Source organism: Selaginella moellendorffii, unplaced genomic scaffold (assembly GCF_000143415.4).
Source record: "Selaginella moellendorffii unplaced genomic scaffold, v1.0 SELMOscaffold_29, whole genome shotgun sequence".
Taxonomy (NCBI): Eukaryota; Viridiplantae; Streptophyta; class Lycopodiopsida; order Selaginellales; family Selaginellaceae; genus Selaginella; species Selaginella moellendorffii.
Window position 1 is genome coordinate 1,321,813 of NW_003314290.1, and position 15,487 is coordinate 1,337,299.

General features: G+C 38.1%; 2 protein-coding genes across 2 annotated transcripts; one reads left to right on the plus strand and one right to left on the minus strand.

The window, feature by feature from the left end:
- Window positions 1–356: 356 nt before the first annotated feature.
- Window positions 357–3,590, minus strand: LOC9645826. The gene is made up of 3 exons (XM_002976088.2): window positions 3,324–3,590; window positions 1,343–3,265; window positions 357–1,279 (listed from the first exon to the last, which is right to left on the minus strand). Exons 1-3 carry the CDS (start codon window positions 3,588–3,590, stop codon window positions 362–364), a joined length of 3,108 nt encoding a protein of 1,035 aa, XP_002976134.1. The 3' UTR covers window positions 357–361.
- Window positions 3,591–4,006: 416 nt separating this feature from the next.
- On the plus strand, window positions 4,007–5,929 carry LOC9646232. The gene is made up of 2 exons (XM_024681050.1): window positions 4,007–5,311; window positions 5,373–5,929. Exons 1-2 carry the CDS (start codon window positions 4,040–4,042, stop codon window positions 5,913–5,915), a joined length of 1,815 nt encoding a protein of 604 aa, XP_024536818.1. The 5' UTR covers window positions 4,007–4,039; the 3' UTR covers window positions 5,916–5,929.
- The last annotated feature ends 9,558 nt before the right edge of the window (window positions 5,930–15,487 follow it).

Below are 15,487 nucleotides of genomic sequence, written 5' to 3' on the forward strand. Positions count from 1 at the left end.
AATTTGTTTTTCCATTTTATGTAAGCATGAAAGTTTAAATATGAATTAAAAAAGATTATGTGAATCCTGATGGATAAGTAGAAATTGATAGATGGAAAAGATCATAAAACAATTGAGTAATTTCTATTTAGTAATAACCACTAATATAGTAAAGGTTGAAAAAAAATTATAATATATGTGTATATCATTCAAGCACCCCATTTGTAAAACACATTTAATTTACCATGCATAGAACATCATAGAAAAAATATCATTAAAACTTCTAAGCATTATGTTTTTCTAAAAGTTAGTATTTTGCTATTCAATAAAATGCATTTATTTAATTAATCTTAATAATTAAATATTATTGTGTTGCGGGATTCTAAGACTTATCAATTGTCACTGTTGGCAGACCAAATGGTAAGAAGGCCGCCCAGGAATCAACAGTCCAGCGTGAACCTCCGAACCTGGCTTTCTCCTCGATCATCCTCACCATTGAGGTCTGCATGGCGCTTCCAACGTCTTTGCTGTGAGCAACCAGCTCTTGATAGAACGTCTCCATTAGGCAACAAGTAGCTTCGTCCCCAACAGGCCAAAGTGACAAGACTGAGCATGCTACCCCTGCAGTGCACACTGCTCGCCCCAAGCCTGCCACCCCTTCACCCGCTATGACCCCTCGTCCAGTTTGACAAGCGCTAAGTACCATCAGGTCTGCACTCAGAACCATTCTTGAGAGCTCTTCTGCATCCATAACGACTTCTCTCGTGATCTCAATCGTCTGTTGAAACTTCTCCGTGGACCTCAACACTGCCATTGCATCAACAGCTCGGTTCTCAATAGACGGGTTTGATGGCCACGACATGATTGAGTCGGCCTGCATTCTCCCTGCTGCGGATAAGAGAATCGCCCCTTGTTCATGCTTATTTGTCACCATTGCGTGTGTCGCCAGGTGCACCACACTGGACATTCTGATGTTTCCCAGGACCTCCTTCTTTGTTGCATTATCTCCCAACAGGACAACCAGCTTCTCACCACAACCTTTCTTCAGAATGTGAGCCACCTGCTGTGCCTCACGCTCTGCAAAAGCCAAGTTGGCTTCACCTACAGCTGAATGGTTCCCAATCCCAACAATGAGCATGTTAGCATTGCCCTCTGCTTGCCGAGAAGCTTGGTGCTGCCTTGTAAGCATTGAGCTTCGGATCAAGCTTCGAACCGAGTCCGCTAGAGATAGACGATACTTTTGGATGAGGAAACTTCCAGTTTTGTGTATAAGAGCGGCAAACGGGACCTTAAAGAGCACCTGCGATGCATGCTGATTAACTTAGCAGCAAATACAACGAGAAGATGAGAAAGACGACGTTACCTCGTGGGGAACAATTACCAGTTGATTGAGACGCTTCAAGTGCACCTCTACTGGTCTGAGAAGGAGATCATAAAGCTTGGTCAGGCATTCATTTGCCTGTGACTGTGAACCATGAACAATCGTGTCGACACTGGTGTTGATGAAGGCTTCGAACTTCTTCCCGCTCGCCAACTCAGGACCAAGATCACGAAATGCTCTGCAGCTGACTTTCGGCTTTGAATTTCCATCAAGCACATAGGTTATGATGCCGAAATCCGAGCAGACTGTGTACTCTACTATTGCTGCCTTAGACTGTAATGAACAAAAGTGTCGCCACTTCATCAGACACGTCCATGCTGAGTCGTAACTTAAACTGTCAAATGCTCGTGAGCCTAGTGCTTCTAAAGTTTTCCTGTCATCCAAACGATAGTGTTCAATAACGTCATCCCATCTTTCTTGCATCAGGAGCCTTGATCGTCCACGCTCTGCCCAAACAAATGCTTCCATAGCTTTCCCCTCGGTTGCAAAGCACCACTCGAGAAGTCTGTAAGTTGCCTTCTGGCCTTCAAATACCACGAACATAAGAGGTGGTGTTGTGGTCATCGTAAACTGCACTTTGGCGAAAATCTTCACAGCATCAACCAAGTTGTTCTTGGCTTTCATCAGAGCATCAGATCCTTTGCCTTTACCTCTATGGTGGGCTCGCAGAAAACACAGACCAACCTGATGCTTCATCCAAGCTACTAGCATTGGTTTGTCTGGATCCAGGCTATCCAGACTTCTCTGAAACAAAACCACTGCTGCATCCAGATCTCCTCGCAACACCTCCAGCTGAGCCACCCGACAGTCCAAGCCAAGCACATCCACTACGAAAGCCTCTCTAGCCATGGTAAAATGTTGCAGTGCTCGCTCAAAATGCTCCTTCTCTTGATGCAAAGATCCCAAGTTGCAGTGCACAATTGCCATTCCGGTCTTATGCCCAAGCCCCTCGTAAATATTGAAAGCCTCTTCATAGCTCTGTTTGGCCTTGTTAATGTAGTCCTTGTAGTTCGCATCCCCTTCACCCAGCATTCTCATGCAGACATTTGCTTTCCCAACCAAAGAACCTGCTCGTAGCAAAAGGTTGTCCTCAACGTAAGCTTTCTCATAAGCGAGCATGGCCTCACTGTTGATCCCAAGAGCAAACCATATATCCCCGAGCATACCACAGGTCAGTGCATGCAAGTGCTCGGGCAATATCTCCGAGCGGTCAGCATCACGCAGGGGATGAAAAATGAGCCTCCCCTTGGCTAAATACTTGCAAGCTATGTAGAAGCCAGTGTTGAGGTTGCCTTTGAGAACTGCTTCAATATGAATCTCCATGGCGCCTATATGATACTCGTCTTCAGTCTGAGAGAAGAAGTAGCCCAACCTGCTGAGATAAGCCTGCACTTCCTTCAAATCCCCCCACACGGTGTGAAATGCAATCAAGGCCCAAACAAGGTCGAGGTTACAGTCCGCTCGAGCTGATAACGCTCGCCTGTCCACTACAATCCCCTGGCTTTCTCTAACGAGTCGCATGGCTCGACTTGGATCGCCTTTGAAGAAATAAACCCAGGCCATCCCCACCGTAGCACTGAATAAGACGCTCCGGTTGAAAGAATGCAAGGTGGTAGCCTTGGCATTGTCAACACATTCTCCCAGAGCCTCTAGTGCCTGCTGCAGGAGCAAATGCCCTTTCGAGGCATCTTCTGCAACCATGGCAGCACGGAGAGATGCATGCCCAAGGTGAAGCAACACCCACAATCCAAGTGACATTTTCCGGTGGCAAGGCCACATTCTTTCACAGGCTAACCTGAAGAGATGCACTGCTTCTGTGTAGCTGAGCTTCTTCATCATCTTCAACGCTCGTACCATAGGGGCATGGATGCTCGATAACGCTTCCTCGTGCTGCTTGAGCAAATGCTGTTGTTCAAGACAGAAACGATGTTGATGATGCTCCAACTCAAAGCAATCGGCTCACCTTGTCCAATTGCCATGAATTCCCCAAGTGGTCGTGCATCATGAAAAGCCCTTCGTCCTCGGTGGCCTTGGGAACCACGGTCCGAATGTCATAGTTGTCTGGTGAATGGTACAGCATTGGGGGTAAGATCCACCAAGGCAGAGCCAGCTCCATGCCTCCGGTGAAAGAACGCAGAGTAGCACTGGTGAAGAAGTGGTGCCGCCTTTGCTCGAACACATTCTCGAAGTCGAAGCCAGACACATCGGTGCAGTTCGACAAGACAACCATTGTAAAAAAATGTGATCAATGAAGAGAGTTCAACCTATGATATTCTATAACCATCCTCCACTGCTTTGATCATTAATTCATCTCGGGATTTTTCGAAGGCATTTGGCTGAAGATGCTCTAAGTAGGCTCTATTACTTTTGCTTTTCTCCCTTGCCTGCATTTCAAGCTAGAAGTGCTTATGTGGTGCAGAACCTATGAACATATTAGTACACACTAGTGCCAGCCTTGTAAAAGAAGATGCTCTTGCTGTACTATTTTTTGTAGAGAAAACTCAACGAGTGAGAAATGAAGAATAAATGTACACAAACGTACAAGAACCTGTCAAAGGAGATGCTCATACTTTTTCTTTTCTTTTTTGCTTTGCTTGCATTCCAATTTCCAAATTTATGAACCGGATGCGCGTGGATAAGAAAACCTCAAGGTCAGCGTCACAGTTTAGTGGGAGGACCATGGCAATCCTCTTACAAACGACAGCGGCTACACTTGTTGCTGGCATTGTAGGTGCGTTCTTGTTCTTCCGTTTGCGCCAGACTCATGCAACACTATTGCCATCGAAGCAGAATGACTTGCATCTCCTGTATCCCCGTTTCATCCTGCTCGAAGCATTGTCCGATCAGATCCATAAACTACCTTCCCTTGTGTCACGCAATGAATGGTATCCCTTTGTTTCTCACTTCACTTCCATTCTTAACAAGATTCTCGAGCATGAAAGAAACACTAGTGCTAGCAAAGTTGATGCTGATAAGCTGCTCGACAATGATCCTGTTGAGGACGACCAAAGTGTTGATCCAGCCCATGTTGCAAAGTTGTCTGAAGCCATTGACCAGCACTTGGTGACTTACCTCCAGTCTATGCCCGAGATCTCTTGTTTAGTGGAGGGCTACTTGCCTCAACGTGGTCAATCATGGATGGAGTTTTTAAATACAGCAGTTGATCCCCAGGAACTAGAACCGGCAATAAACACAAAGCTATACAATGAAGCTGAGATAATGAAGGCCTGCATTCAGCTTGTAAAAGGTATGGTAGAACGAATCAAGGGATACAGGGTTCGAGACACAAGGCGAGGAACTGTCAACATTAACGAGCTGCCACCTCCGGCTAGATACAGGGTTGAGAAAGTTTTATATGCCACTGACAGGCAAGTCACCGAAGACTGTGAGTACTTGGGATCACGAAGGAAAGCTCCTGGCCAGGCATTGGATAATGAAAGTGACGACAATGAAGGTGACGACACTGAGGTTTCAGATATAGAGGCTGCTACTAATTCTTCTGAAACTTCACGTTCAAATATGAATGGTGCATTACACTATGGCGTAGTTCTTGTTGGTGTGCCATCCGAGCACCACAAAGGCAAGGTTGAGGAACCTGAATCCGACGAAGAGGCAAGCCCACTGTCTCATGTGGTGATATTAGCAATAGACACCACGGTACAGAACTCAGAACAGGGCTTTGTACAAATGGTCAGAAGCGAGATGCTGGAGAATAAAAAACTTGGTGAGGATGGCAACGAGGTTCTGCTCTATATCCACGGGTACAATGTCAGATTCAAGGATGCCGCAAAAAGAGCTGCTCAGGTGAAATGTGATATTCAGTTTCAAGGGGCATTGATCTGCTATAGCTGGGCTTCAAAGGGCAGCCTCTTCGGCTACAAGCACGATGCTAAGGCTGTCAAACAAACAGTGGACAGTCTAGCCAAGTTCCTCCGTTTGTGCTTCACCAAGGTAACTTCCATTCCGTTGGGGAGGTTAAGACATAATTCTGCTTGGTAAATTGTGTGTGCAGCTAGGTGCAACCAAGGTGCACATCCTAGCTCATAGTATGGGAAACAGAGCATTGATCGCTGCCCTGGACAAAGTACTAACTGATGTTGAAACAGCTGCTCCCTTGAGGAACGTCATATTGGCTGCAGCAGATGAACGGAGGAGATGCTTTGAAAAATTGGTGGACAGTGCGGCCAAACACAAGCAAGGGCCACATTTCACAGTCTACTGTTCCTTTGTGGACGTTGCGCTCCGTGCCTCAAGAGCTGCCAACTGGAGGACTCCCCTGGGAGACATCCGCAGTTACTTGCAGTTGGATGATCAAAGCTTGTTGAAGCTCAAAAATGTGGATACCATTGACGTGACTGGCATGGACTTGAACACGCTGCATCACTCTTACTATGGAGACGTTCCTGAGGTGTTACAAGACATTCAGCAGCTCTTGAAGTTCAACTATGGTGCTAAACAAAGAGCAGGGCCCCGCAATTCTGAAGGACTCATTAAAAATGTCACCTATAGAGGTAAGCAGTTTTATGCTTTCAAACCCAGCTTCTGGAGCCGTTGACTATATCACCCCGACTTCTTATTTCATACCTGTCCTTATAAGACTTAAGTTTTCTAAACTATAAATTTTTATTTATTATTTAATCTGATGAGCACATGAAGACAACAGTGCAAATACTGAATCTCTCAATCAAGATGTTTATATTCTAGCTCATATACAAACTTAAATTTGATTATATTTTGTATACATTCTTTATCATTTCATGCCCTAAGAATGATAACCCTTGTGACACACTAGTGATTATGTTAAAAGGCTAAAACATGAGTATCGTTGACAACTTGCTAAAGCTTGGATCATGACGATGGCTTACTCGTTGAAGATGGAGCTTGGAAAGCATATTGGAAGCGATTGCTCGATTGGCCCCCATGGTGGAGGGGGCCGAGTACCAAACCTAGCGTTGGATTACAACAGCTTCATAAAAAAAGCAAAACTGTACCAAAAGATTCACAAGTTTGTCACAAACCACTAGAGTCATAAATAAAATCGTTGTATAGTTCTGTTTTGTTGTTCAGTACATCACCATGTTCAAGCGTCTACTGATTTTTATCTATCTGTGGCACATCATCCCACCGTTTCTGCCGCTTCTGCACTGGATTATCATAACCACCTGCAGAAGCAAAGCAGTAGCCATGTCAGCCCCTTTGAATTTGCACGGCTTGCAATCCACAGCCAGCAGTGAGCTCACCTGAAACCTGTCCTCACCTCCCATGATCACAGGGTTTGGACGGTAAGTCTGTCCCAGGACACCTACCATTGCCCCAGATGATCTCACATCTTCTTAATTACAATATAGTAAGAACTACACTCAAGATCAGGAGGACAACTTGAACCATCATAATCCAGCTAAGCTGGGTTTAAGGCTAGTATTTCATAAGTCAATAATCAAAAAAGTTTGATTTTATTTTAATTAAAAACTCATTTATAGTTTAGATTTGATATAAATAAAATTTCAATTTTTAGTTATCTATTTGGTTTTACCTCAAATTTATAAAATTATTTTTTTAAAAATAAAAAAAGTTACTAAAGATTTTTGAATGCTTGGAAAATAATTTCTTATGATGTTATCAAAAGGATTTTCAACCTTTTTGGAGAAAATTAATCATAATACACAAGATTTACAAAACTCTATTATGTTAACTATTTAAGACCTTATACAATTCAATATTCTAATTTATCATTTTGAGTATAATCAGCTTTCACCATTTTTAGCCTTATTCATTAAATATTAAAGTATATCTAAATCAATTGATCCACTTAAATTATGAAGCAAAAATATTTTTTGAAAAGAGCTATGTCATTAATAGTTGCTTCACTTTGAGCCCCATATAAAAATTTATGTCAAACAACCTGAAAATGAAGCAAGTTAAAGAATAAGAATATCAAACCATAAAAATTACTATGATAAACACTTTGGGATTCAAAATAAGCTAAGGTATCATCAAGGATTGACTAAGAAAAACCATAAACCATTGCTGAGCCCCTTGCCTATGCGTTTAACCATGTCAATTATTTGGTTTTATATAAAGGATGAAGGATTGAAGTACTGTTTTCTAATAATTATTTTAAAAATTTTTTTTTTTTTTATGATGCTCTTCTCTATGTAATCCTTGCTGAATTGGAGATCTCCTCTTCATGGGTAAGAGGTTAGCATGAGAAAGCAAAACAAATCCTACATTTTGGTGAGGTCACATCACAATGTATAGTGGTGGAGTGGGGTTGTTTGGGCCTTGGATGCCATGGTGTGGGGCCTGGAGGGGCATCAGGTTGAGCCTCTAGGGTGGGTAGGGAGCTAGCCTAGGCTGCACACCCTTGGCCTCAAGGTGGATGCCATGCTGGTGGGAGGGGGCTAAGGGGTGGACACTTATCTCCCACCTATGCTGGGGGAGACCAAGGCCAATAGGGTGGGCCCTCTCCTCTTATTTGACCTTAGATGGGAGACAAGTGTCCACCCCTTAGCCCCCTCCCACTAGCATGGCAGCCACCTTGGGTGATAAGAGGTGGACACTTGTCTCCTATCTATGTTGAAATTGTGCTAAACTTTGTTTAATAGTATTAGTTGTGTTGATTTATAATAGTTATCTAAATTTTGATTTGTGCTTAGAAGAGTTGGGCCTTCGGTTCTCTTTATATATCTAAGTAGGTAGAACTATATCATTCCTTTATAAGCTAAGTGGTACTCAAAGTAATAAGGGCGGTTAATTTTATTAGTCATTTCCTTATTGTGGAGGGTATTTGAGTCTTAGCATCTTTAGATATAAGTAGTTCCCCACTCATATAAGTCATTGTGTCTCCCATAAAATGTGCTTTCCATTAACTTTTGAAATTGTTTGATAGACTAGGGTATGCATTAACAAGGATGTTAATCTTCCCTAAGGGGGGGGAGAATGTTGTGAATGTGACTTTGGATATCAAAAAATATTTATTGGTCAATCCTTACAAACACTCTCTCCTTATTGTTATGACAATAGATGTCGTGAATGTGACTTTAAGTATCGAAAGTTATCTGTCAGTCAATCCTTACAAACACTATTTCCTTACTACCACGATGGCAAGAGGTTGGTATTGCTGGGTCCCTTTATCAACCCTTTTTGTTCAAGTGTTAGTAAATTGGCCTTTGCATCTGTACTTGGCCGGACGAGCATAAAGAGGGAATTCCTAAGTGTCTATTGAACCAAGCATACTTGGCTCGGCTTGTTAGTTCCCTTTTGCTCTATCTTGCACTAGCTTGACAAAAACCCTTGTGTATTAAGATTAATCTCTTAATATCATCGGATGATAGCTTATCGTGTTTGCCAAACACCCTCGCTATCATGTTCTTTGTGTTAGTTTTATTTCGGTCCCAAATGCTATTTATGGAAAGTGTCTAGATTTACTCATTTGACACATCTATGGAATGTAGAAATTGTCCTGAACACAATGGTGTTTGTCCCGTGTTTAAATTCACAATCTAAAGACATTCCATATTTAATAAGTTTTGAGCTTGTCTTAGAGATTAACTCCTGGTACTAAAGGAGGCTTGGGGTGAAAGCCCAAAACATGTGTTCCTCGGGGGGAGGGGTTCCAAATGTATAGTAGGGATAGTGAGGTACGTTGGGCATGGCCGACCAACTTGAGGCATAGTCTAGCTCCCACTTGCATACCTGTCCTTGTTCTGCATCTGGCTTGGGTTTAAGCACAAGTTCCATTCCATGCTAGTTGGTGGAGTACTCATATCCTCACATTAACTCACTAATATACCAAAATAGCGCTAGATTTTGTTTGGCTCTGTTTTGCATGTTGGTTTTGGTTTTGGGATGTTAGTTGCTCTAGGACTGTTCCAAGTCATTCCGGGCTCCTATCCTTTCACTCCTTGGGCTATATGCTTGGGAGTTGCTCCATGGTTCAGTTCCGTCACTCCTTGGCTCCATGCTTGGGAGTTTGGCATCGTTCCTTCGTTCAGTGGCCGAAAGTCCTAAACCTCGAGTTCCATACCACTATCTTATGGACATATGATATGTGACACGTGGCATATAACACGTGGCACATGGAAGGTTTAGGTTCCGCTTCGTGGTGTTATCCTATGGTAAATCACCATAGGATAAAGGGTGAAAACCACGTGCGTTACAATAGAAGATCAATACAATTAGTTCCCACTTAAGATAGTCGAGAAATTGGTCAATGAATATGTATGTAAATTGGATAAATATAAGATAGGAACCTTTATGTGTTTTTTTCTAAGCATACTTGGTCTAGTCTGAAAAACTTGTATTATTAGCCTGCACTTGCTTGTGGCCTTATATCATTCTAGGATGCAGTAAAAAAAAGAATAGATTGATGAAAATATCCTATAGCCCCATGTTATTTTAAATTGTATTAGAATGAAAGATATAAATGGTTTATGGCTTAATGTTATAAATGTGACTTCAAGTATCAAAAGATATTTATTAGCTAGTCCTTATGGACATTCTTTCCGTACTGCCATGACAACAAAAGGTCAATACTATTGATTCTCTTTATAATCTCCACCTAAGCTAGTTGAGAAATTCGCTAGCATATGCATTTAAACCAAAAGAGCACTAACGAAAGAAATCCTAAATTGTTATTAAGTTAAATATACTTGATATAGTGATGAGAAAGTTATGTTGTTGGCTTATACTTGCTAGTGTTGGGAACTTCCATGATATTGAATCTAGTCCCTTATTATTGATACATAATAGCTTACTGTATCCACTAAACACTCTCACTATCATGCTCTATGTGTTGGTTCTATTCTAGATTTATATGTTATTTATGATAAGTGTCTAAATTTCATATCTATAAAAATGTAAAGAGTGTCTTAAACCCTATGGTGTTATTCCCACATCCTAATTAACAATGTAGTGCCGTTTTATATTTCAAAGAATTTTCTAGTTTATCCCAGAGATTAACTTTTAAGACTGGGGTGAAAGCCAAAGCATGCATTCCTCAAGGGGGGACGGGGGGTGGGGGCTAAGGTTGTGGGAGCTTTCAAATATGTAGTAGGGAGTTACCGCTTGTAAGGGATATTAAGTGTATATTAGACTTTTGTTTTGTAATGCAATAAACTTAGAGTTCAGCTCTAAATTTAGATGCATTACACTTTATCTCATAATGAAGATTTTTCTCCTAAAATAAGATTATAAATCCTCATCTTTGTTTCATTTTATAATGAAGATCTTGGATGCCTAAATCACAAAGGAATATCCCAGTGGCAATCCTCCTTTTCTTTGCCCTAGTGCTATGTAAATTAAAACATGTTTTTGACTATTTCTAGTATTTAGATGGTACATGCTTAACCCCAAGTACCCCAAATATCCCAAGTCTTTTAACCGATTGGAAAAAAGGGGTATATATTTATATTATGAGTTTTGTCCCTTTATATTTAAATCCTAATGGATCATATTATCTTTTGTTGCTTACAAATATCCTATCCTACATAAAAGGATTAATATTTTTATTCATAGACCTTTATATGCACATTGCTAAAAATGCCAAAATCCTTTATCTTTATCTACTTTTATATTATAATATATTTAACATTTGTTTTATCCCAACAAAAAATCTTAGGAAGTTAGCTTCTTTTTTTACTATTTCAATTAATTATATTAAGATTATACTTAATTACCTTATAATTATCATATCATATAACTCATTATTAATCTTTTCACACTTCCATCCAAATTTGGTCAAAACACTTTGTTTCCAATGCTAATCTTGATTTCTTTAGGCTTCCCTTAGTAATCATTTTACGAATTAACCACCTTGAGTTATTCAAAGTACCTTCCAATAAGATATTTAGTGTCTTCACACTATCTGCTCTTTAAGTCTATCCCTATGGTATATTTCACTTGTGTCAATATTTTTTGCCAAGATCATACTTGCTATATTTTGTATGAAAAAATTCCATATTAGGTAACCCTTCACCATTATACTTGGATTAGTGTTTGCATTGACTACGAGAAAAGCTTGAGAAAAGTAATTTACCTCTTCTTTCTCATAATCCACATTAACTAATTCACCAACCCTTCAACCTTACCACCACCATCTTCCCTCATGACATTGATATAAGACCTTGTTTTATGCTTGTTAGGACATTCTAAACACTTATATCCTACCTCTCCATAATGGAAGTAATGACCCACATTATATGTTCCTCTAGGAGTAGGTTTTGCTATTACTACTTGTACCCACTAAAAAGGAGGAATAAAGGGCATAGGACCAAAAGAAGCTACTAGTGGTTGCCAATTATCACCCTTATTAACTAATACTTATGAGCCTTTAAAGTGGAATTTCCCTTCCACCTTTTATTTTCAATCATCTTGTTTATTCCCAGAGTTTTTATTCTTGTTTAAAATACCAACATACGGCTATTGATATTATGTTATGAGCAAGTGACTGAAGGCAACTTGTTGTGTTGCCTTCTTACACTCCAGATATGTCTTCAACTTAAACTTCAAAATTTCATTACAAAAAAGTGAACATAAACATTTTAGGAAATAACTTCAAACATCTTTGTCATTTATATTTATAATCATAATGTGTTTCTACACAAACACATTAATATAATGCATAAGATCCTCATACTACTTTAACCAATGCAACTTTGCGCGAAGTTTTAAACTAAGATCATATGGCAAGTATTCTTTATGGTTACACGATTGCATTTTAGTCCAACTTCTAATTTGCCATTTTTTAGCGCACACCTAGTGCCATCAAGTTTTAGCATGATCAGTGAGAAAGGATTGCACACATATAACTTTCATATGATTATCTATGTTTGCCACTATGAAATAGTTTTCGATAATATAAACCTAATTTTCCAAAACCTAATAGTCCCACATACTTATGAAATTGGGTGGTTTTAGAGGTTTGAATTTTGAAACTTGTGCAATTGAGGGCATTTGTAAAACTTCATCATCCTTAGAACTTGAAGAAGAGTCTAGTTGCTTAAGTTTAATTGATTTAGCTGCCTTATTTTATTTTTTCCTTTTTTTATTTTCCTTCTTCAATTTGCAAACTTTCTTTTGCAAATTCTCGATCTCAATCTACATTTTATAAATATCCTTTTGAGCAGATTTAGATACTTACCATAAATAGTATATAAATCCAAAATGGATAAGGCATGATAACGAAGATATCTAGTGAATATAGTAAACTATCATGTAACGATATTAATGGACTAAACTCAATATCATGGGGGTTCTTGATACTCAAGATAATAACACGAGTTTATCAAATGAGGTTGAGTATGCTCAACAAGAAATACATAAAGGTTTTTACCTAATGTTTGTCTTATTTAAGTACACATGCATTGACTAGTTTCTTAACTAGCCTAAATGGGAACTATAAAAGGAACCAATTGTACTGATCATTTGCCATTATGGCAATAAAGAGAGAATGTTCGTAAGGACTGACTAAAAAATATCTTTGATATCTAAAATTATATTTGTGACACAAAGTGCAAATGAAGATTTATGTTCCAATTTTATAAGATTTGACTAGAAGCAGGAGATATAAGAAGGAGTATAGTGCAAAAATTCTATATTCAAAATTTATTCAAAGTTAAAATGTATATATATAAAAGGTATATATATGAAATCATCCCCTCTATACCTCTACTATTACCACTTTACTATTCTACCACCACCTTTTCTCTATGACTTAATATTTGAAGTTAAAATAAAAAACAAGTCAAACCAAATCTTTTTCATAATTAATTTTTCTTTTTATATTCATCCTATTACCCTTCCTCTCTACTTTATCACAAACTTTATTTTCCACCACTTTTATAAAATGATTTGTTCTTACATTAAAGCATACTCTCCAACCTTGCAAAGATTTCTATCACCATTTAAAAATATTTTCTTGTATAACATACACATTCAACAATGGTCATGTAAATTTGCCACCTTTAATACATCAATATTTTATTATATCAATAATAAAATATGATCCAATAACTATATAAGGAGGAGTCCCTCATGACAGAAGGCATTAGAGCATGGAATGTGGAGTGATTCTAGTTTAAGTTTTTTCTTTTAGTTTTGCAATGTTTTTTTTTTGAGTACTACCTTTTTTGAAAAAACATAAAAATTAGGAGTTAGTGGAAATTCCTCTTTTCTTTTTTTCTCTCAAGGCATAAAGCATGCAAAGATGGGTGCATTACTAACTATCAATTTTGAATACAATGACTTCATAGCAGTGTGGAAAAAGGCTGAAAAATCAATGAAATTTTTATTGACTCCTTCATTAAAGATTTACTCTTGATCACATCATTACTTTGTAAAATCCTTCCAAAGAAGCACATGGTCAGAATTTTTATGAGTGGACAATGTTTGGTGATCATGCAAAAGGCACTAATGAATTTTAGAGAATATAAATAAGACATGGATTATAAAGGAAAACATTTGGAATCTTGCATTAAAGAAATGAAATCTAAAGTTCTTTTTTCTCCCTTATCATTTTTGGTGCGGTGAATGTCTGTTTTTCTTTTTCTTGAAAGTTATGAAAAATAAGTAATCAAGTAAAGTAGAAAGTTTAGTTGTTTATAGTAATTTATCCCTTCTAAAAAGAGTTGACTACAAATTTTATATATTTTAAAAATATAAAATAAAACCAATAAAATTTTAACTTTAGCTATATACTTTAAGTGCTCAAAATTGATTTTAATAAATATAAATACATTTTCATTCTCATATTTTACTTATTGATTGGGATCAATATAATTTTTTATTTCTGTAGTAATGATAAAAAATAACCTAATTAATTCAAGATAATGACTGGATTAATGAGAAAATTTTTTTAAAATTTTAAAAATTCTATAAAATTTAAACTTTGACTGAAATGATCAAGAATCATAGCACATTTTTAGCTTCATGTTCATGCTAAATCAGGTAGTTAAGTGGTGAGTTTATTTAAGACTAACTTCCTTTTTAAAAATGCTTAACAAAAGAAATATGATTCATTTAGAAATATGTATTTAAGTAACTATTATATAGTTTACTAATAAAATTATTTAGCTAAAAATATGTATATCATATATAAAAATATAGTAATTGTAGGTTTGTGAATTCATATACATATACATATATACACACATAAAAACATATATATGTCACATGACGATGACATATATGACACATTTTTCTATTGGCTGGAAATATAGTATGATGTTATTCAGTACGTAGCTACATTTGGTGCCAAACTCGTAATACTCCCCTTCGTGGTGCAAAAGAACGGTTAGAGTTAATTGCAATTTCCCGTCCATTTTAGTTGGTGGTGTTTTGATCTATGGGACTTTTTCCATAATTAATTATTAGCAATAAATATGTTATTATTGCTTCTGAATACTTGATTTGCTGGGTGGAAGTAGTGCTTTTGCTAGACGCTTATGTAACTCTTATTTGGATACTTCCCTCCTCCAATAAGGTGGAGTTCTACAATTTTTTTTCGGAGTTGATTCTTTTCGGATAATTGTACTACATTTAGGGCTAAAACATTTCATGTTTTGATGTCTCCGTTGAGGATACGCCACATTTTCAGGAGTGTTTATCATCCACAGTTAAACGGTTTGGTGGAATGGCTCATTTCAGACATTCAAAGGGATGATTGTGAAGTACATAAAACTTTTAGCATTTGAAATTGAAATAGTTATTTGCCATCTCTTCAGTATGCATATGTCACAAGAGTGTAAAGTTTTATTAGTGCTTCACCATATAAATTATTATATGGTTATGATCCAATATTACCTATGAAGTTGGGTTTACCTTTGCGATTGCCACGAACTACCGATATTAGGTCATGAGATCAATATTTGATGAGCATTCTTCCACTTGTCCAAGTAGAGTCTACCAAACACTTAGACCACATACAAGTGAGACCACATACAAGTGAGATAACAACAACACTACAACTCTTATCATCATACATCTGTGGAGTATAAAATGGATGACTTAGTGTTAGTCCATTTTCCCCATCTTACGGTACATGATTTATCAAAGGGGATTCCTTGCTCAGTGGAAAGGACTATATCTGGTGTTGAGGCAAATTGAACAGCAAGTTTATGAGGTTCGGCA

What these genes read in the sequence shown, in the direction of transcription:
- LOC9645826 (XM_002976088.2), bottom strand. Translation starts at nt 3,590, where the DNA reads ATGGTTGTCTTGTCGAACTGCACCGATGTGTCTGGCTTCGACTTCGAG. An exon ending in ATTCATGGCAATTGGACAAG is followed by an intron (nt 3,266 to 3,323) that starts GTGAGCCGATTG and finishes CTTGAACAACAG; the next exon opens with CATTTGCTCAAGCAGCACGA. An exon ending in TGGTAATTGTTCCCCACGAG is followed by an intron (nt 1,280 to 1,342) that starts GTAACGTCGTCT and finishes CATGCATCGCAG; the next exon opens with GTGCTCTTTAAGGTCCCGTT.
- LOC9646232 (XM_024681050.1), top strand. Translation starts at nt 4,040, where the DNA reads ATGGCAATCCTCTTACAAACGACAGCGGCTACACTTGTTGCTGGCATT. An exon ending in TCCGTTTGTGCTTCACCAAG is followed by an intron (nt 5,312 to 5,372) that starts GTAACTTCCATT and finishes TTGTGTGTGCAG; the next exon opens with CTAGGTGCAACCAAGGTGCA.